The 22810-nt window shown below is 39.8% G+C and overlaps 4 protein-coding genes and 1 pseudogene across 6 annotated transcripts; 2 read left to right on the top strand and 3 right to left on the bottom strand.

Moving 5' to 3' along the window:
- Positions 1-1117: 1117 nt before the first annotated feature.
- LOC137732475 (protein ASPARTIC PROTEASE IN GUARD CELL 2-like) lies at positions 1118-3182 on the top strand. Its single transcript, XM_068471787.1, has one exon. The coding sequence runs from the start codon at positions 1199-1201 to the stop codon at positions 2837-2839; it is 1641 nt and encodes a 546-aa protein (XP_068327888.1). The 5' UTR covers positions 1118-1198; the 3' UTR covers positions 2840-3182.
- A 2913-nt stretch (positions 3183-6095) lies between these two features.
- LOC137731900 (helicase-like transcription factor CHR28) lies at positions 6096-13930 on the bottom strand. Of its 3 annotated transcripts, XM_068471152.1 has the most exons (13): positions 13646-13930; positions 12637-12770; positions 12349-12547; positions 12169-12257; positions 11743-12036; positions 11139-11210; positions 10975-11052; positions 9982-10888; positions 9240-9370; positions 8684-8905; positions 7227-7763; positions 6875-7084; positions 6096-6643 (listed from the first exon to the last, which is right to left on the bottom strand). In XM_068471152.1, exons 2-13 carry the CDS (start codon positions 12745-12747, stop codon positions 6539-6541), a joined length of 2955 nt encoding a protein of 984 aa, XP_068327253.1. In that variant the 5' UTR covers positions 12748-12770; positions 13646-13930; the 3' UTR covers positions 6096-6538. The 3 variants fall into 3 exon arrangements, with proteins under 3 accessions (XP_068327253.1, XP_068327251.1, XP_068327252.1); XM_068471150.1 differs by having other exon boundaries at positions 11743-12257; XM_068471151.1 differs by having other exon boundaries at positions 11743-12257; positions 12637-12767.
- Positions 13931-14698: 768 nt separating this feature from the next.
- LOC137732996 (high mobility group B protein 7-like) lies at positions 14699-16506 on the top strand. Its single transcript, XM_068472222.1, has 8 exons — positions 14699-14933; positions 15080-15162; positions 15308-15368; positions 15462-15569; positions 15712-15769; positions 15873-15917; positions 16056-16142; positions 16237-16506. The coding sequence occupies exons 1-8, from the start codon at positions 14812-14814 to the stop codon at positions 16318-16320; spliced, it is 648 nt and encodes a 215-aa protein (XP_068328323.1). The 5' UTR covers positions 14699-14811; the 3' UTR covers positions 16321-16506.
- Positions 16507-16875: 369 nt separating this feature from the next.
- On the bottom strand, positions 16876-19028 carry LOC137730581 (receptor-like protein 12). Its single transcript, XM_068469565.1, has one exon. The coding sequence runs from the start codon at positions 18856-18858 to the stop codon at positions 17008-17010; it is 1851 nt and encodes a 616-aa protein (XP_068325666.1). The 5' UTR covers positions 18859-19028; the 3' UTR covers positions 16876-17007.
- Positions 19029-21089: 2061 nt separating this feature from the next.
- On the bottom strand, positions 21090-22530 carry LOC137730606 (uncharacterized; annotated as a pseudogene).
- Between the last annotated feature and the right edge of the window lie 280 nt (positions 22531-22810).

Raw genomic sequence — 22810 nt, 5'->3', positions numbered from 1 at the left:
TACTGAGTACATTATATATCGTAGAAATTTTGTTGTTTATAATAATACACATTCTATCACACTTTTAAACCTCCAATGGTGTCTATCTAAAGCTTATGGAAAAGGCTAACTATATATATAAGGAAAATAAATATTTGTAGCAAGATACACTTAATTGTGATCATGCATCTTTGTTGTGAGAGTGTTCTCTCTCGCAATACAATATTCTATTATTTGTCAAAAATAAAAAACAAAATTATTTTCTCATTTAATTTTTTATTATTTTCCATCATTTTCCCTTCTTTTTCCGAAAAATGTTTATATCTATATCTTATATGTGCGTGAATGATATCCGTCCAACATTATTGGCATAACGTGGACACAAAATAAGCCAGAATATGTTAGTCTAATATGAAACTCTCAATAAATGAGAAAACTTGAGTCCATAGATGGAATGATATGATACAACTTTATATCACACTAAAGGTTGCCTATATAGGGCCCCTTAGCCACGCACCATTTACAAATAGGAAACAAATTAAAGAAGTAACAAAACACGGAAAACACTTAAAAAATTTAACGTCTCGTTTTGGACTAGTAAACAATGGAATTCGGCCAAAGTTGTCACTACATCATGACAAAACGGTGAGCCTTCTTTGCGTTGCCGTTCTCTTTGAAACGGTGGGTCACAAACCAAATCAAACACCGAAACCCAAATCTTTATATATACTACAATGCTTGAGCTTTGCTGTGGATTTTACGCATTCTTAAACTTCCATTCGATCGTCTCAGCCGTCTATTATACATCAATTACAACTTGATGGATGGCATCCTGTGGTGAAGCTGTCACTCAATTAATCCAAAAGGAAAAAGAACTGAGAAAGTAAAGTTGAAGAAACGTCGCTATAGCTACCAGCTAACCTAGAACATGAGTCAAGATATTAGACTTCCCTCTCATGTCATCAATTAATCGAAAATGGAATATGAAAACAAAAGAGACCCGAGCCCATCGATCATGGGCAAATGGGGAATCACACAATTATTCCATCTCACCTTTTCGATCTCTCTCCCTCTATATATGCGATTGCATATACAAATCCCAAACCAAATAATCCCACATCCCATCTCCCAACTATTTCAAACCCAAATTGCAAGAAAGGAATAGCTTATTATACTTAATACAGTACGTAGGAGTTAGGAGTAGGCTTAAAGACAAGCCATGGCAGCCGTACGCGTGAAAGCCGCAGTAGCACTATTACTACTGCTAACGGTGGCCGCTCTCCTCCTCCTAATTAGCAGCTGCGCCGCCGCCGCCGCCACCACCACCACCACCACCATCACCAATTCTACAACTACTTCCCCAACGTACCCTGATTTTCAAGAGCTGAACGTGAAAGAAATAGTCATGGCGATTCAAATAAATAGCAGGGCACCTAGGGCTGCATACAACGTCACCAGAAGTACCACCACCGGCAGCAAATTAAATGATGATGATGATAAAGATGAATCAGATCATGAAGAAGAAGAAGATGAAAGAAGCACTAATGGCGGATCCGGAGGAGAAAAATGGAAGGCGAAGGTGGTTCACAGAGATAAGATGTCGTCGCAATATTCAAACAGGAATGGGAATGGCGGCAGCCATACGTCTCATAGCCACCTTTTCCGTGCACGCATGAAAAGGGATGCCAAAAGGGTTGCTAGCCTCACGAGGCGCCTCCTCAACGACTCAAACTCAGAGTTAGAGTCGTTGGATTTTGGGTCGGGGGTGGTGTCGGGTATGGAGCAAGGGAGCGGAGAATACTTCGTGAGGATAGGAGTGGGGAGCCCGCCACGAAACCAATACATGGTTATTGACTCCGGCAGTGACATCGTGTGGGTTCAGTGCCAGCCTTGTACCGAGTGTTACCACCAGTCCGACCCTATCTTTGACCCCGCCCGCTCTGCCTCCTATTCTGGCGTCTCCTGCGACTCCTCCCTCTGCGGCCGCCTCCAGAACCCCGGTTGCCACTCTGGTCGATGCCGCTACGAGGCCTCCTACGGCGACGGATCCTACACCCAGGGCACGCTTGCCCTGGAAACTCTTACCTTGGGCCGCGCCCTCATCCGAAACGTCGCCATCGGCTGCGGCCACATGAATCGCGGCATGTTTGTGGGAGCCGCTGGTCTCTTGGGCCTTGGAGGCGGGCCCATGTCTTTTGTCGGTCAGCTCGCCGGCCTGACCGGAGGTGCCTTCACTTACTGTTTAGTCAGCCGTGGCGGCCGATCTAGTACTACAAGTACTAACGTAGCCGGCGGAGGAGGAGGAGGGTCCCTGGAGTTCGGTCGTGGGGCGATGCCCGTGGGTGCTTCGTGGGTCCCGCTGATCCGGAACCCGCAGGCCCCGAGTTTCTATTTTGTGGGGCTGGCGGGTCTAGGAGTTGGAGGGATGCGGGTACCCATTTCCGGAGATGTATTCGGCCAAACCGAGATGGGGTACGGAGGGGTTGTGATGGACACGGGTACCGCCGTGACGAGGTTCCCTACGTTGGCTTACGAGGCCTTCCGCGATACCTTTCTTCAGCAGACGGCCAGCCTCCCTCGGCTGTCGTCGGGAGTGTCCATTTTTGACACATGCTATGACCTGAACGGCTTCGTGTCGGTTAGGGTGCCGACCGTGTCGTTTTATTTTTCGGGTGGGCCCATCCTGACGCTTCCGGCCAGCAATTTTCTGATTCCGGTGGACGACAAAGGCACTTTTTGCTTTGCATTTGCTCCTTCGCCCTCCGGACTTTCCATAATAGGCAACATCCAGCAAGAGGGCATCCAAATTTCATTTGATGGAGCCAATGGTTTTGTAGGTTTTGGACCTAATGTCTGCTAAACTATTTATTTGTTATATTTGGTACCTAGCAGCTCCTTTTTCTCCCTTTTTTTTTTTCCCTTTAATTTTGATATTGTCCTAGAACATATGCTTAATTAAATTCAAGTTCAACTATATATTATTTGGACAAAGGTATATATATTGATTTCAATGAAGTGAGCTTTAGTAGATAGTCTTTTAGTTAATCTTGTCCTAAGAGGGTCTTAGTGAAACTTTCTAAAATATGTTCGTGTGGCTTTTGTTCTTTTGAAGTGACTACATATAAAATATTGTAAATGGAGTAGTGTTTTTTTAGTGTTATTAATAAGAAAAAATGAGAGAATTTTTGTCAAAGATTGTAGTAGAACGAGATTAATGTATCGCTATGTTTATTTCTTTACTGATATTAGTCGAAAATGAGAATAGAAAAGATAGGCAATAATCTTAAGGAAAATAGTAGTCTTCTTTTCTTGTATTTTTATTTTATTTTTTTATCATACATTGCATGCTCTTTATATAGAACCCTTAACATGCAAAAGTCTACAATACAAATTAATGCATGGCAAAAGTTTACACACCAAAATTGTAAAAATCAAACTTCCACTATTTAAGCCATATAAGGCTTCTACTCTTTCATCTTTCATCTCCACACGCTTGTTTTACGTGGTCATCCACACCCGTTTCATAGCACTCTCCTTGGATGCCCATATATCTATATCAGACTATCAATTACATGTTAAAACCTTGCTAGGAAAAATCTAGTAGGAAAAATCGTAGCGAAGAAAAAAGAGTACAACTTTGCTTGGATTATTGATATAGTGTTGATTATGCTTATGTTGACTCGTTAAAACCTTGTATGGAAAAAACCTATGCGAAAAATCCTTGTTGAAGGAAAAAGAGTACAACATGTATGTGTCCTGGATGCTCCCCCTAATGTGTATCGCCTCCTAATTTTGCATTCTTCACCTGGCTGATTAATAATTTGGCGCAATATGATACCATGAACTAGCTTCTAAAAGCTAGGTAACCGTATCAGTTTCTCTCATTTTCTCTTTCACGTTTTTCTCTCAAATAAATAAACTTTTAATAATGAAATAGTTCTCGAGAAACAGTTGCTAAATAAATGAACATCCTCTTTAGCAACGAAAATTCGTTTTAAGGTTGTCAACAAAAAATTTTAACGAGTCAAAATAAGCATGAATTAAAATTCTTTTATTGCTGAATAAAAGGAACTTGAGATGACCGATGATATAAACCAATCAAACATTTCAAAAGTCAAGAAAATGAAGAGAGTCAAAAAAGAGGAAACTTCACGTTTGTGTGTCAAAAAAGAGGAAACTTCACGTTTTTGTGTGTGTGTGTGTGTGTGTAGTATGAACTAAACAAGTAAAGATGAGGAATAAATATAATAGACCATTAATAATGAGGAATGAGGATCCAAGAGACCAACAGGATCCTCTCCGGACCGTAAATTGTGTTTGTGATCAGTTTTTGTTAAGTTTTGTTTGTATTTAATTTTAAATAAAAGTATCTAAAATAATTTCTGACTGCGCGATGTACGATAAACGAATATAATTTACGAATCTCCGAATCCTCATAAAGAAAATCCGGATTCTCCAAGAGAAGCCCTCTTATAGTCAATATTCGCTGACCAAAAACATAAACATAGATGATCAATTGATCGTACATTTTCTAAAACATTGCCCCAATGCCAAAGGTAAAACAATAATTAACCAACAACACGACAGCTTTTTCATCCCTCTTTATCTCCTTTATCTCTTTTATCTCTCTCTCTCTTTCTCTTTGATTCAATCGATCGAGCAAGGCCGAGGCTGAGATGGAATCATGAGCTTACTTTGGCCTTTGGGAGGGCAGCAACCCCACCACCGTTTTCGTTTTGGACGTGCATGTCATGTGATGCCAAGCCAACACACAGTAAGTAGTATTCACTGACTACTCACTCGAGGGTTTTCAGTTCTGGCCTACCTACCCCAACCCAAGTTGGAGTGCATTCAAGCAATCACTTTTATAAAGGCATTCGCTTTTTCATCTTTTCTGCAAACATCTGAGACTCAATTACATCACTTTTGGCCCCCTTTCCTCCTTTTTCATATTAGCAAGAAAATCACTTGTAACCATTTCGCTTTCAATTTTTGTTTTTATTTTCAGTTTTTAAAACAATGAAATTTAAATTTAGTAAAAACTAAAATGATAATCAAACAGACTCTTGATAATGTGTTTGAATACCATAAAGATTTAAGACTTACTGAATACAAGTAGTGATTTTGTTATTCTTGTTTTCTCTTTTAATTTATTCGATCAAGGTTAGAGATAAAAATAGGAGTAGTGGAAGGCCCTGGTTTTATCAAGTATCAACAATCCTTGGGTTGGGAATGTATCATGATGACGACTTTTATAAAAAGTCGGAATTTGTTGGTGAAAATTGCGAAAAAATGTAAGGAATAGAGGTTTTACTTTAACATTGATGGGCAATATGAGGTTGTATAAACACATGCAAATTTCTTTTCTTTTTCGAGGTGAGATTGGTACTATCAACACACCTCCTCACGTGTGGCTAGTTTTCTAACCTAGCACAAACCGGGTAACATGGAGCACGTGTAGCAATTTGGCTTCATACGCGGGATAATATGCTTTGATACCATGAAGAAAGTTGATGTTCCACCAAAAACTAATTAACAATATGAAAAATAGTCTAGTTACTTATAAGTTCATACAAAGTCAATTATTATTTTTATGTGAGATTGATGCTCTGAACATAATCAATAAAAGTAATATATGACTGAATGACTCACTCATCGATTGTAAGTTTAGCTTAGCTTTGCTCGTTTGGGATATGCAATACAACTTTCAATTTTCCTTGCAGGTCGACCAGTACTGCTCAACATTTTACTGGAGACTGGAGAGTGGAATTAAAGAGCTCAAGACATCAACTTTTCCTCACCAGGACTAGGTTCTTCTTCTCATCATAATATTGTTAATTGAATGTGATGTATTTTGTATCTAACAGGAACTTTCTTGGATACTCTTGATATTTTAGCCATTATATCTTTATTTGAAAATATACTTGAGTACTGGATACTCCGAAGCACCCAAGAATTTTTTATATAACCCATGTTCCTTTTTGTTGCTTAATTCTTCAGATGTATAACAACCCAGAAACAAATAGTTACCCAAGTTCGGATAATAATACAATAATTGACTTCACACGAATCTAATAGCAAACACAAAATTAAAAGATTTTACCAGACTAATAGAGTATTATGCTTCTGGTGGGAAACCAAGAGCTGCTACCAAATTCAGATTCCGGATATAATCGCAAATATTATCACATAAAACAACATTTATCATGTTATTAACAAAACTAAAACGAAGGAAGGTATACTACTAGTACAGACTTTTTGTACAATAAAATAGATTAGAAAATATTCACAGTCAGTCACCCTAGCCCTATGCTCGCTCGCTCCTCACCACTTAATGGGAACAAAAATGCCGTCTTCGGCCCGGGAAGTTAAAAAAAAACACAGATGCAGGTTCGGATGCAAATCATCCATTAGTCCCATAAGAGCCTACATTATCGGGCACTACTACTACAACTGCTACTGCTACAATTCTCAAAAACTTTGTGTCCTGATCAGCTTTTCTTTGAGACAGCAAAGATACCCAAGCCAAAAACACGATTGTGAATCGCTTGGTTGTGTTCTAGACCATAAATAGGTACCTCAGATCCTCGACAGTCAGACGTGTAGCAGAGCCCCCACCATGATCTTCACCAAAAGCAGATGCCACCATTTTTCTCTTTTCTTCCTGCAAAACATGGTAGTCAATGACACAATATGACGACGTAGATCTGACATAAATTCCGTTTGGATATTTCATGTGAGCCTAAAAGATACATATTTCCTAAATATAACAGAAAAAACAGTAACCTTTTCTCTTTACAAATCAGAACTAGGCAGAAAAGAAAACCGAAAGAAAAAGTACATCGGCACAGCAAATCGAATATGGAAGGCAGAAATAGTAAATGTAAGATCATACCTGTAAAGCTAATATCCTGTCCTCCACTGTATCCTTAATTGTGAGACGTGTTACAGTAACAGGTCGGGTCTGTCCAATTCTATGTGCCCGATCAATAGCTTGATCTTCAGTAGTTGGATTCCACCACAGGTCCAAAAGGATAACATGACATGCAGCAACCATGTTGAGACCAAGGTTTCCAGCCTTTAGTGACATGAGCATAACAATGATCTACAAAATATTTCAACCACTAAAGATGTTAAAATCAATGACCAGATTGAGGTAGGAAAAGGGTTAACCATGTAAAAATGAACAACTAAAGTAGAAGCAGTTCTGCATTATTTGAGCAATTTATCAAGACAAGGACCAAAACCTCAGGATCAGTGTTAAAATCTTTGACAGCCCTGTCTCTTGATGCCAGACTCATTGTACCATCAAGCCTTCTGTACTGTATACAATACTCGTTCAATGATGCCTCAACTAAATCCAACATGCCAGTCCACTGGGAGAAAATAATCGTTTTGATTGGTCCATTATTTGGTGAGCTTGAAAAGCCAGAATATATACTATCTGTGATTTCGGTTCCAAAAGCAGGGTCTCCATTGCTTCCAGTAGAGTTATGTTCCAAATGTGACTGCAAAATCTCAATAATAGCTCTGACTTTAGATGAACTATACTCATTCTGTAACACAATTGATTTCTCGCCCAACTCAGAATTCATCGGAGTACCATCAAGATTATTGGAGAGGCAACTTATGAGAGTGGATTTGGAGAAAACAACATCAGAACCAACTTGTTCTTTACATCCAGCATCAGGGCATGTACTGTCATCACCCGTCAAGTGTTCTGAAACACACTGATAGCAGAATACATGGCCACACATAGTAACAACAGGGCCTTCAGGTGGATCCTGCCAAAAGCATCAAATACTAGGAAGAATTAAAAAGGCCCACCCAATGTTCTTTTAACAATCTGACACAACTCGCAAAGAGAATCTTCAGCACAAAAATTTCCTAGTTAAGTGCGTCGAGATTCCTCCCAACTCCCCAAAACCAGTTGTTTTTTTTTTTTTTATTTATTCAAACGTCCCAAAACCAGTTAATCGTGACTATACTTTTCTTTCAACGTTTTAAAGTCAATTTGGCTTAAAACAATGTGTTAGACACACAAGAAAGACTTTTACAATTCAGGAGAGATAATATGCTTAAGTATATAATAATTAACAAGAGCTAAGAAAGGAAGTCAATGGTTTCAATCTTAAGCATCATGATGCAAAGGAATTATTTATTATAAGGTTTCATTGCAATCATGCACAGTATACTGGGAAAATTAGAAAAGGAGACACTGACCTTCTCTAGGTCCTGTGCTACTAACAGCTATAAAACCTAATTGTCTCAATAACATATTTTCAGATAGGAGAAATAAATCGAGAAAATGACAAAAGAAAACAAATTGCTTTGCTTTAAACTAATCGAAATGCAGACACCAATTTCACATAGTAAGTACAAGCACTATATCTCCTATAATTGGCTGAGCCCTTAACTAAAAGCATATAGTATTTATACTATATCATAGCAGAACATAGATTTATAGGAAGGAACTATCCTAAACAGGAAGTGCAAAGAGTTGAAACACTCTGCATTTAATACTGGAACAGGCAGTCATCAAAGCCTTCCACGTGTGCACGACGAAGCTGACCGGTTCCAAAACAGTTGTTTTCGTATTAACTTAACATAATTTTTTTTTTTTTTTTTTTTAAGTCTACAAAGATTTACAAGCCTTTATAAGCTACAAGGGAAATATGTTGGGAAGGGTTTCAAGAAAGCTCACTTTGCATACACGACAAATGGCCAATGAAGTTTCCAGAAGATGCAAAAGATGGGAAATCATATCCTTTGGGAGTCGCCTTGCCATTTGCACAGAATCTTTCCCGACACAGTCAGAGTCATATGCTTTAACAAGCTGAGGGTGGTCACAAGCTTGCCGGAGGCGCAAAAGCATCAAAAGAATATTTGCATAGTTTTGATTCACTGTGCCAGCAGCGGCATATGCCTGCAAGACACTCACACAATACATATCAGCATACGAATATCTATAAACCCAAATTAAATCTTCATGAGATCGCAAATGAATCTTCCTCAAAACTGCAGGTTTCCACAAACTGCAGGTTGTAAATATTATACCATGGAATTCCTATCTGTACCAGTCTGCAATTTAATCTACCTCAAAAAATCCAACTAAGTAGCATGTATAGGGTCCATTAGAACAGCGCAGATCTATTTCCCATTAATAAATCCACCAGCAGCATTTGTCACTTACATCTCAAATTACTCAAAAGAAATATCAGATGTCTCAAGTAGAATAAAATGAAAGAAACGGAATGCACCTTGAACTTAGTGCGTGAATCAGCTTCTAGCTTGGTATAGAAAGCACGCTCCTCAGATGAGAACTCCACTTTACTCAAGTTTATTGTTTTTGGTGGTAACTCAATTATAGGTTGCCCATCGATCAATGTTCCTACATAAAATAAATAATTATGATAAGCACCAATGAGTTTTAAGTCAAAATTACACCAAATTGTCAAACTAGACGAGCACAACCACAACTGCATTAGTTCACAGAGTCAAACAATAACAGACTTTATTAATAACCTACATACACGGTGACAAACAATTTCTAGGAACATGTTTGTCCAAACAGTACGTAAAGAACTAGAATAAATTGATCAGATAAACTACCACATCACAAAATAAACTTGAACAGAAATGCACAATAGTAAATCAGAACTAGTTAAGAATATTTTCATAAAAAAATAAACAACAAAATACCATAACGTAATTGGGCACACAACTGAAACAACTGAATAATGAAACAAAAGATGTTTTAAGCAAGTCCAAATTACAAAGCATGGCTTAAGACCATACTATTTTTGCCAATATTTCTCAGCCAGAAAATATCCCCTTTCTCAATATGGAATTCTGAAACTCACAGAAAGTGGTTGCCTAGTTCAATATGAGAAAGCAAAGCCTCATGTGTAAGACATCCAACTTGATGGATTAGTAAAAGTGCACAAATATAAACATCCACCAACTATCAAGCAAATCAAATAACCTGAACAGTATATTCACCTTTTGTTCGGCGCAACATTATAGCCCTCAGAACTGCCTGGAGCTTCTTATAACCTTGGATCGAATTTCTCGATATTGGAACCTTAATGGTACTGTAAAATGACTTATATACAGCATAGGGGTCATATCTAAGAAATCTAAAGTAACTGTATAAATCATCAATTGTATTTTGTATAGGAGTACCAGACAAACACCACCTTCTTTTTGCTCGAAGGCTACAACACGCTCTAGCCACTTGAGTTCTGTGATTCTTAATTGTCTGAGCTTCATCTAGTATCACCCTAAACCAACCCACTTTTGCAAGTGCACCAGAACCGCAATCAATAGATGAACTGTCAATTCCTTTTTTGCCCCTCTTTCTCTTCTTATTAACAACCGAAGCCTTTTTTCTCTTCTTATCACTTGAAAAATCGGAATGTACTCCATAAGTTTCCCCATTTTTCTCATCAGGTTCATCGTCATCAACTAAAGGTTGTTTTGGGACTTCATTGGTTACAATAGCATATGTTGTGAGAATCACGTCATAGCTAGCCAGTTCTTCAGGATTCTTCGTCCGGCTGCCTCCATGATAAATAAGGACACGCAGCTTTGCTTCCTCTGCAACCTTTTCATCCAGCTCCCTAGCCCACTGTCGAAGAACACTTGCTGGACACACAACCAATGTACCCGCTGCTGGCCTCTGCTTTCTGATTGACCGTGAAGATGTACTAACTTCTGGAATTGATCGAAGATGATCAGGTTGCTCAGTTTTATTCAATTTATCCAAACCACCGCTGGGATTGTCCTCATCATCATCCAAATTTAAAGCTTCAGTTTTCTGATTGCCTAACTCTCTAGATTTTGATTTTGAATCCAAATACTTCTGCATTTGTATAAGGGAAATCATTGAAATGGTCTTACCAAGGCCCTGTAAGATAAAAGCATTATGAATATAAGTAGCGCATAAATATGAACATTAAGCTTAGATTTAGAGGTCAGAAGTTATTGAATAACCTGATCATCTGCTAAGATTCCACCTAGACAATGCAGACTTCTAGTTTCCTTTTGAAGCATCCATGCCAGAGCAATTTTCTATGGGCATAAACTTAACTTGAGTTCATGAAAATGATGAATTCAAGAGAATGATGAAAGCAATAATTATAAAAAGAGAGAAAAACCTGATGTCGTAGAAGAGGGACAGACAGAAGACCATCAGGTAAAGTAGCTTCAACTTTTGGTTGATTGAGATCCTGCAAGAACCAAACTTCCTTTAACGAGGATTCCTTGTTCTGCAAGATTGCAACTAAGACAACAATATCTAGGACCAATCCTGTTAAGATTTTAATTGCTACACCCTGGTACAATCGCAATTAATGAGATCTGTCTTACCCATAAATTCCTCAACAACTTTAAGAAATAGCATAAACCCACCATCTCTCTGTATAATTACGACAACATGGAAGGAAAGACGACTATAGATATTTTTTATTACTAGCACAACATGAGAAAGGGACATACTTGTTCCCTTTCAAACTGGTTTTGGCCCCAAAGATTCGTACCTTGAAATTAATTCTTTCTTACCAAAAGACTACTGAACAAAATTCATTTTGCACAATACATGGTTTTGGCCCCTTTTGGGTTTCTGATCGTGTTAAGGTTTCTTCACAAATGTTCAATCCCTGATAATTTTTCTTTTACTGAACCTCACAAAGAAATCAAGACTAAATTGCGTACTGCACCAATAATAGCAATGGAACAATGTCAGAAATGGTACGGAAATACCTCTAATGCTGCTTGATATATCAGTCTCTCATCACTGCCAGCCACCCTATCGTCACCTGTCCCACCATGGTATGCAGGGTCACTTGAACTAGCAAACTGTGAAGTGGAAAATGACTTTCCATGCATGAAAGAGGGAGGCTGGCCCCTACTCCCACTGCTCTCAGACCTATTAAATTCATTGTCATAGCCCCTACTTGAATAGTCTCTCATAAGGCCCTTGCCATTAGTTGCATAAGTACTTGGTGCCGATAGCTGCATAGACGGCGGAAGGGTCCTCTTATGAGCTTCATAGTCCTTAACAGAAATATTATAAATTTGTGAATGATTACTTTGAGGCCGTTCTGCATAACCATTATGTGCTCGAGCAGCATGTCGATTTGAGGTTCTTATATCATCACTTGAACTGGGATTAAAATTCTGTTTCACCTGTGTGTGCGGATTAATATTAGGAGAGTTGCCATTAGACGCATATGCTCTTCTAGGAGAAGGCACGTTTCTAGACTGCCCAGAATAATCTGCAAATTTAACCGATTGTCATGTAATTAATAGTACATACAACTTATTCTAAACATAGGGAGGCCATTAAAATACAAAACCCAATCTAACCTCTACTCCTTGGATTTGAGCCAGGTCCAGACAGCGAGCTTGGAAGAACTCTGCTGTTGCCATATTCCCTTTCTTCTATCTCTAATTCACTATCCGATGAACTAATATCTATAAATTCCCTTTGAGCCATGAAGGTTGACAATTGAGTTTCCCTTTCTTCAGCCAACTTAGAAAGTGAATTCCTTGCAGGTAACCCAATCTGAAATTGTGAAGTATTTTTAATATCTCTTGGTGCAGCAATATAAACAGAGGAGCAACAGGTTTTACTAAAATTTAAAAGTGACTCACCACGTACGTGCAGTATTTTGAGATTAAACTGCCAATCCATCCACTTAAAAAAGAGCAATGTCTCCAAGTTGAATCAAAGAAATCATGAAGATGATCCGCATGACCAAACATCTAAGGAAAGGGCATCCCCCCTTCTTCAAAAAACACAAGATTTATAAGTTGAGCAGATTATTTTGAAGTGCACAAAAAAAAAAGAGGCAAAAAGGAAGGTTCATAAACTTTTCTGGGAATTGAAATACATTTTATATATACAATAACTACAGTACAAAACAAAAGCATATAACAAAAGTAAGTTGATTTTTCTGATTAAGGATGAAAAAGATTTCACCGAACAATGCAAGCCAGTGGAAAAGAATTTATCGCTTGACTTCATATGGGTATAACGTATACCAAGGTATATGTGCTAGGACTTAGGCAGTCGACATGAGTAATTTGATTGACCCTTGATAATCATCGGATTCAAGTTTAAATGATCATTTGATTGACCATCATAAAATTTAAGTAAATTTTTCAGCATTATCTCGGGGTGAAGTTTCCAAGCAGGAACTCAGCAAAAGAGGTGGTAGACTGCTCGCTTGCTAGGGAACCCTGATGTTAATAGTAAACCTAAACCAAAAGGATAAAGCTCTTCTATTGAAACTTGATGTTGCTAGTAAATCTAACCTCAAAAGCACAAAACTTTGGAATCGTATCATCACAATTCGCAAAGACCTGATTAACTTGACCCTCTCGTCTCCAAATAGGATTTTGCTTACAAAATTCTCATAACATCCTACCAAATTATAAAAAATAAATAAAAATCTCCTTAGAAACCTTTGAAAAATTGAACGACTGGAACAAATTTGGAAGAGACGAAAGGTAGCCAACAAGAATATTTAAGTTAAACCCAGAAGAAAAGGACGAATTGCAAAGATGGAACATGCAGTGGGTGGCAGCTCCAGTGGGTCAATTCGTCATCAAGTTCAAAACTTTACTCATTAAAATGCAGAGGACAAAGGAGAAATCGTACCTTCAAAAGCTACAATGGCCGATTGTCACTGCACTTGTCATACACTCGTTTATAGGGTTTGCAGCGCAGGCGAGGGGAGAAGACGATAGGCGGAGACAGACAGACTAGTGTTGCGTCTAGAACAATGGACAATGGAAGAGATCTTGAATTAGAACTAGGAGAGTCTCAACCCCAAAATTAAAATGTAAATTAAAATAAAAGTAGGAAATTAATAAATTTAACTAATATAAAAAAGGAGGAATCTTCAGTTCAACACATTTACAAATTCATTTACTGTGGAGGATAATTAGTTTTGTATTCTTGTAACATCTCAATTTGTTTAATTAATTTTACAAGGACAAAGGGGTCATGGTATTCGATTAATAATTTTTAGTAACAAAAATTTAGTTGAACAACTGAAAACACATGGAAGGAGAAGTTTTTGTCAAACTCGTTTTTAAAGTGAGTCTTACTAGCATTTCTCTGAGGATAATAAGTGGGGCATTTGTTGTGCTTTGGAATTTGGAGTAATTATCGTGCAATGCCACCTGCTTTCTTCTTTCATCTCACTTCTTCTTGTACGAGTACGAGAGAAAGTTGGATGGAGAGTGGACAAGTACAACCATGTTTGCTTGGTTCCTCCCTTGGAACAAGGAAATACATTGAGTCACATCTCAACGAACACGAACCTGTCCACAAGGTCGGATAAGCCTCATAATTGGGCCGGGTCTTGGTTTCAATCGAAAGGCCCAGGCCAGCTTGCTTGGAATCCGATCCGGCCATTTGGGAGGATGGTCGAGCTCCGGTCAGGCTTAACTGCGGGCCAAACTGTGAGCCCAATATAAAAAGAGAATGGGCTGAATAAAGAAACCACTAATGAAGCTGAGAACACGGGGGTACATGTACTGATGTACATACATATCAGAAAGCACAAGAGACTCGACCGAAAAAAGAAAGCACAGGAGGCGTTAAATCTAGACCGTCAAAAATTGGGGAAAGTTACAGGAAACAAACATGGATGATAAGAAATCCTGGCGGGCGGGGATTCTAAAATTTTCCCTCGTATTTTCATCAAAGTTCAAACTCAAACATTTTTATATGAATATATATTAGTATTCGTTCCGCTCAGTTCCTTTCATAATTTCATTTTATTTTCATAGAAGAAGAAAAAGAAAAAGAAGAGAGAAATGGGAGGAGGGTCAAGGAAGAGAGTGGAGGCCACTGAGACTGAGGAGAACTCCTTGTCAATGTCAACAGCACCACCACCTTCTCTCGTTCGCGGCAAGGATGGCAGTGCCTTTGCCCGATGGTTTGCTACCCTGAACCCCTCCCCATCCTTTTGTTTTTCCTTTTTCCTTTGTTAAATTCTTCTGGATTTAGGGTCTATCCATTAGTCGATTAGATGTGTAGTGTTTGTGTTGAATAATTGAGTTAAATATGGGTGATAAATTGCAGCGATGAGTGCAACAAGGACGTGCCAGTGGCACTCATCACCATGCACAGCTGTAGCCTCGATGCCAAAATCAAGCTCAATCTCAGTGCGTAATTGGTTGCTGTTTTTTTTTTCTTTTTTTTTGCCTTGTTTATCTTTTGTGTAATTTCTATTCTACTTATTTTGAGAAATGAGAGTAGCATATCTGATTTTCCTTTGTTTGGGAATTGGGAAATGGGATGAATTTCCAGAGGCTCAAGTTGTGGAAAGGCCCACTGAAGTGCAAAAGAAGCCTCCCACTGAGACTGAGAGGTAATTACTTCTCATTCTCCTCTTCCGTTTCACTTGTCACTCTGTTGTGAGATTTATGTATCACATCTTTCTTTCAATTTTTTATATTTGCAGAAAGAGGTCCACTACCGCCACATCACATCCAAAGATGTCAAAGAGAGCCAAGAAGGACAAAGATCCAAATGCACCCAAGCGCCCTCTCACTGCCTTCTTCCTCTTCCTGTATCTCTCCTCTCACCTGTTGTTTCTGTTTCTCTGACCTGTTATCAATGATGTACAACTGCTGTATCTGCTGCGTATTTGAATGATGTCCGTTTTGTGTGAGATGCTGTTTGAGGTCAATTGGGGATTTTGTATGTTGCAGGGATGATTTCAGGAAATCCTACAAGGAGGCTAATCCTGATTCCAAAGGTGTTAAGACGGTATATAGTGTTATCAACTTCAGCACTCCATTATTGTATAATATGCTATGATTTGATGAGTTTGTGCAACCTCTAATGCCGTAACTTTAAAATGGAATTTCAGGTTACAAGGGAGGGTGGTGAGAAGTGGAAGTCTATGACTGATGAGGTTTGTATTTGCATTCATTTGTCTTTTCTTCTTTATGGTTTTGGTCATGACCTTCAATCTAATCCTGTGGACAGGAAATGGTAATTAGACTCTGTCTGATCCTATTTTCTTCTTGTGTCTGATGTAAAATGTGTTCAGGAGAAGAAGCCCTATGTGGATAAAGCTGCTGAGCTTAAACAAGAGTACAAAAGAGCACTGGAGAGTGACATTGCAGGAGATGGCGATGTAAGACTTATTCATTGTAGTTGTCGAATGTGTTATTATTATTGTTGTTATTTTAGCTTTCGCTAAATATTGGTTTTTCTTTGTGGTAATTCAGGGTGGAACAGCTGAAGGGGTTTTGGAGAAAGAAGTTTCAGAGAAGGAAGGGGAGGAAGAAATATCTGATGGTGATGAGGAGTAGTACTAGCGTACTAGTTTTGGTCTAGTTTGACAAACCTTTTCATAGAAAGTTGTATGTTCCTCTCTGTTTGGAGGGAATGAGTCTGATGCATGTTTCTAGATTCTTGTAAATTCTGAGGCTGGTTGTATCTGAGCTATCTACGGCTTTCCTGAAACTAGTTATAATATATATCGTTCTTCATTGATTCACGAGCATCCTTTTTTCTTGGTGGACTTGTGAATGCAAATCTAGTAGTTGAGCATTTCAATTCCATTTGTGTTTTTGTGTTATAATTGGTTGGCGTATGTTGAAACATGAATTGCCTAGTGCTTACTTGCTGTATCATTTCAAATTACAAAGTGCATTGAAAATAAGTCGGTTGTCATCATTTGATTTATTCCACTTCTTATTCGGCAATCTTGGTGGTCTCAATTCTTGTTTTCGTTGCGAGGCACTTTCTGAAGCAAATGATTCTCTTTAATTTGAATGTGTAAGCATAAGCTTGACATAGGAAAGAACGTACATTTTCTATTCTAGGTATGTAAACAGATGAGGCTTCTTAAGTTAAAAGTGAATATGATAAATAGATAATAAGTTACTATCTTTCATGGATCTTGGCTCTTCCGGAGATTGTCCTACGTGCTGTTTTGTATATTACATGTAATATCAATGAAAATGCTCATGTTTTCTCAAGTCTGAGTCAGCCTCTTACTGGCTCATCATATTTGCTTCTTGTTTCTTTCCCCTGCCCCTGCAAGGTGGCATTGGCTTGCCACATAAGCACAAATTGTGCACGTAAGCAGCTGCAGGGAAAATGTTGAATGGTCTCCCTTGTGGGATCTCTCCGCATAACCTGTTTGCCCTGAAGCTTGCGTGTCTGAGCCCTTCAATCCCCAATAGGCTATTTGGAATCCTTCCTGTGAGCCCATTGACGGACACGTCGAGCCATTTCAGTTTCACCAGCAACCCCAAACTTGTAGGGATGGTGCCTGTCATCTGGTTCCTTGATACATCAAACCTTTCAAGTTGAGTCAGGTTTGAAACTGAATCGGGGATGTGACCGGAAATCTTGTTGCTTCCCATGTGGAGCACTTTGAGCCTCAAGCCTGCCTTAAACTCTGGAATTTCACCTGAAATTTGGTTATGGGAGACATCCAAAAACTCCAAAAAACTGCTTGTCCTGTCGTTTAAGATTCTTGAGAGAGATCCCACGAGCTGATTTGAGTGCACATCAACGGAAGAAATTGCGTCAGGCAATTTGATTTCTGAAAGATTCGACTTCAATTGGTTGTTGGAGAGATTGAGGCTCTGCAAGCTTGTCACGTTGGTGAGGAGCTCTGAGATTCCACCGGTAAAATGATTGTGAGAGAGGTCAATAGAGGTCAAGGAATCAGGCATTGTAAATGTTGGGAGGGATCCTCTCAATTGACAGCCAGCAAGATGAACATCTCTGAGTTGTCTGCTTCTGATCCAATATGGAACGCTCTCTAAACCGAGATTGTTGTAAGACAAGTCTATGGACAAGAGAGAAGGAATGCCCCTGGCAAGGGTCTCAGGCAGAGCATCTGAAAACCCGTTCCTGGATAAATTGAGGTACCAAAGGTTGTTTAATCTTGAAATGGATACCGGAATACGTCCTGTAAGTCGATTGGCGCTCACCGAAAGAGTGGTGAGAGATTTGAGTCCGGCAACCTGAACAGGGATGATGCCAGTCAGTTGGTTGTGGTTCAAGGACAGGTCCAAAAGCTTGGACAAGCTGAAGAGGGCAATGGGCATCTGACCAGATAACTGGTTATTGGAGAGATCAATGTAAGTAAGGTTTTGCAGCTGGCGACCTACGAAATCTGGAATGGGGCCGGACAAGGCATTGAAGCTCAAATCAAGGTACTGCAGAGCATGGAAATTTAGAAAGGTGGGTGGGATAGGACCTGTGAGGGAGTTTCTTGCTAAACCTAGTTGGAGAAGATGGAGAAGATGGCCTAGGCTTGGGGGAATGTGGCCGCTGAAACGGTTGCCGCTGAGGGAGAGGCTCTGGAGGGAGGACAAACGGCCTAGACCGGAAGGAATGGGGCCAGAGAGGGAGTTGTCTTCGAGGGCGAGTTGGGTGAGGTGGATGAGATTGGAGAAGCTCTGAGGAATTGGACCTGTAATTAGTTTCAGCCCACTGATAACGAGTACCTCCAAGAAATTCAAGTTGGCAAGAGAAGGGGCGAGAGTCCCCTTCATGTAATCACGTCCGGAAGCTGGGCGCTGCAACTGCAAGACAGTAACCCTACCACCTGGGTTGCACTCAACACCTTCCCAGCCTCCGGCGCAGCAGTCTCTGCCCGTCCACGAAGACAGCATTTGTGTTGTGTCCTTGAAAATTCTGGATTTGAAGCTGAGAAGGGAGGCTCTATCTGCTTCCGAGCAAACAGCCGGAGATGACGACGACACTGAGGATGTAGAACACAGCAGGATTGACAAAAACATGAGCAATGATAGGTTGGAATCGGAAATACGAACCCATCTCCATCGCCATCTCCATGTGAGGAGGAGGAGGAGGACCGGCATTCTCATTTTGGGGGGAGGAGGAGGAGGAGGTCTAAGTCAGAGCATAAAATGTGAACAATGATAAATATATTTAAAAGGAGAAAGTGAGAGAATAAGTGAAAGCTGGAAAGCAGGAAAGCAGGCAGTAGCAGCAGGAGAGGAGGGTGGAGGAGCTTGAGGAGGGGACTTTGCCCTGCTTGCCGTAGACACTTAGACAGCAAGTATGTAATTAATTAATACTTAATAGCTAGCTAGGATGAATGACGAAAAAAATGGAATTACAAAAAGTGCGTGTGTGAGAGAGAGAGAGAGAGAGAGAGAGAATACGCATGTAATAATTTGGTTTGGAGGAGGAGGAGACATAATGCATGTCTGAAACTCTCAAGTGTCTGCGTCTCTTATTTATAGTAACCAAAACAAAAGAAAAGAGGTGAGGTCGGCTCTCGGGGAATAAATGGAACTTGTATCTCGCTTCCTCACATGTAATGTAACCGTTTGATGATCACGAGGATCCTTCTCCAGTTTGAACGTTGGAGCGCACTAGATTCAAATTCCGCAACCAAATCAACCAGCTTTTTTTTCACTTTTACAAATTAACCCCTATATTAAAAAATAAAATAAAAATTAGGGAATTAAGTTAACCCCTCCCCTTCCCTTCCCTTGTATTTCGTAGCGCAATGCTCGTTATCGTTGCCATCCACAGGTCTCTCGCACAATCTTTTCTTGTGCCAAACAAAAGGCCTTATCATTTCTCCTCCTGTCTTTCCATTCCAATTGTAATTAATTGGTGTGGACTCTTCGAACATCACTTCTCACTTCTCAAGGCAAAGGACAATACTTAAGAGTTTTCTTAATGTAGTCCAATCCAATCACACGAGCTAATAATTACAACACAAGTTCTCTTTTTCTTTTCTTTTTTAAATCTTTAAGACTCACTCAATAACACGATACTAATATAACATTTTCTTTATTTTTCTTTTTAAACATGAGTAGTATGTGCCTTGAATTATTATTATTATTATTATTATTGAGGCAAAAAACCTAGCATGAGTTAACCAAACACTTTAGACGAGAGAACCTTATTTTTTTTGTAACGCTTCCAAGTCTAAGCTCGAATGCAGTACAAGATTAGCGTTGATCGATCAGGTTATCTTTCAATATCAAGTCTCAATTATTATTGCCAACTAAACTGGAGAAAGAAATTAACCACTCAATTGCATCTCTTTTAATTAAATAGTATGAAATGACAATCTTGAATATAATCAACATTAATCAAAATCAATTAGAAAAATAAAAAGGGTTCTGACTACTGATGATGATGATGGTGATAATTAAAAAAAAAAAAGAGGATGAGTGGATGGTTCAGATTGAGCTAATTATATTAACTCCTAGAGCTTGCTTAACTGTTGATTGCTCATGATTATTCACTTTTCCTAATTTGGAAGGAAGACTAGTGTAAATTTGCCGATCGGTTCCATATGTGATGCTTGTTTATACTACACTTACCATATTTTCATATCATATTTGTACTACCTCTCTAATAAAGGTAGAATTCACCAACATATGTAGATTTCATCTCTATTAGAAAGGTTTACAACATATATAGTATAAAAGCAAGAATAGCATTTTTGGTCATGAAAATGCGTTTCCAAAATTTGTACTGAGACAAATGTTTTTTAGTAGCATGTCATATACGTACATTTGTGTGTAATTTTGTAATATTAGTCAGAAAGTGGTTGAACATTCGCAGAAATTTGTCAAACTATCGTTCCTCAATTTTAACTTAATTTGTTCCTTTATATATATATATATATATATGTATATATCTCAAAAGTGAATGATGAAACATGAGCTGGATTAGACAGGTTGCGTTAATTGCGCTAGCTTTAGAGTGAAATGATACAACAGACATTCAAAGAAGTGGGTAACCATTAGAGAATTAGACCATAAAATTAAAGTGCAGTAGTAATAAAGCAATCCTTATTCCTTAGTCCTTACTGGAAGTAATGGCTTGATTATATGGACTACCATCTTCCTTGTTGAGCAAGATCCTCAATCTCCCTATTTGCATGAAATCGCCTACTGACAAAGAGTTCCAAAACTGGCTGCGGGAATTCTTTTATTTAATTATTGAATATAGATTTAGCCGAACTCTCCTTCCTCTTAGTGTAAAAATATCGATGTATTAAAATAAAAAAAAAATTATTGAATGTAGATATGCCGTGGTTAAGCCGTGGTTAAGCTTGGCGATGGCGATGGATCCTCGGCCTACCTGACAAGGCCCAAGTTGACGATGCCCCAGGAAGTTTGTGGCCAGCTTCTGTCCTTTGCCTTCATGAGGAGCACCCTTGCCCAAGCAATCCATCCTTCCCAAGTTATCCTCTTGTCCCAAGCACTCCCCCATTCCAGCATCCGGGTTAGCCCTCTCTGTGCCTCCCTCTCCGCCTCCTCAAACCTTGCTTCTGTCAAATAAACCTGACCCAACACCACATGCGGCTCCCCAAGGAAAGGGTTCTTCTCAACACACCTCAACAGCAACTCTTCAGCTCTGTCCTCTCCTTTCTTTCCCTGTTTTTGAGACACATCACATACAGCTTCCCAGTTCAATTCCCTTGCAGCCAAATGCTCTTCCGCATCCAGAACCCTTGTGCATTTGTCAAACACTGGTGGCACCACCTGCTCGATGTCTTCATCTCTACATTTGTCCGCCCCGGCATTCTCACCCCCTCCACTTCCAGCAGTAGCAGTAGCAGTACTAGTAGTTTTCTTCTCTTGGATAAACATCTCCTCCTCTCTCACTATCAAATTGTATATTGCAGCCATCCTTGATATGGAATTCATCCAAAGTCCTGGCATGCCATCGCGGGGCCACAGAGCTCCATAGTTGTTGCCCCTAAACTCGAGGCGGCCATCTTTGTTATCAAAGAGCTCGTCCTGGAAACCAAAGAGTTGATCACTGAAATCTGCCATGGTCATCAGGACAAACACTGCAACCACCCTCCTCGATACCAACACATCTTCCCCGGTCTTTATGTGCTTTACTGTAACCCCATTTGCAGGAACAAGACTCTGCAACTTGTTCCTCCAACTACAATTCGGGCTTGCGGCTTCCGATTGGCTCTGCAGCTGCTGCAGCGACATCTCTGATTGTTTGAGATGCTCCACGAGCTCCGCGTCGGTGAAGTGGAACAAAAGGTCGTCGTGGATGAGAGGCTGTCTGGGGACAATGCAGAACAAGTGAATCAAGCGTTCCGCAGCCTCCCCGACATGGGCACGAACGGCTTCGCGGCCTGTGGAAGGATCAAAGATGGCAAGGTTGACATAGGATAGGAATTGGAATAAGAGGAGTGAAACAGGCCGCAGAGCAGAGGCAGACAGAGTCAGGGGCCTTCCATATCTTGAGAATGCGGTAGATGTCAACGAGGTGTTCGAGAAAGGTGCCGTGCTTGTGCCAGCACTCGCCAGCTCCAACTGAGCGCAGCACGGCCACCAGAGAAGGCAGATTTTTGTCAACGGACTCCAGCTCACCCCTGAGGAAGGGGCGGGTCGAGTTCAAGAGGCTTTGGAAGTAGGTGCCGCCGTGGCTGCTCTCCAACGACGGTGTTGGTGTCTTGGATGGCATCGATTTGATTGATTATAGTGGCTGGCGGTGTTTGGTTTTTGTACCTAAAATCTAAATAGTAAACTCAAATATAAGAGAGAGAGGAGAAGGAACAAGAGATGGAGTAGGATTATCTTCCCTCTTTTTTCCCTCTCTTTCCTTCCTCTTATATTTAAACTGTGAAGATTAAGTCACGTCAATATATTAGATAAATTTTACATAGAAAGAGAAAGACAAAATAAAGAATGTGAGAGGAGGGAAGGAAATGGGATGAAAAAAGGAAGAGAAAGAATCCAAGTTGTGTGGTGTGGTGTGGGAGGGTAGTCCGTGCGAGAGTGCGATCGAAACTGACGAAACTAGCGGGTGGCAGTGGAGGAG

The sequence above is a fragment of the Pyrus communis genome, chromosome 4, assembly GCF_963583255.1.
Source record: "Pyrus communis chromosome 4, drPyrComm1.1, whole genome shotgun sequence".
Lineage (NCBI taxonomy): Eukaryota > Viridiplantae > Streptophyta > Magnoliopsida > Rosales > Rosaceae > Pyrus > Pyrus communis.
This window is presented reverse-complemented; position numbering and strand designations above follow the sequence as displayed.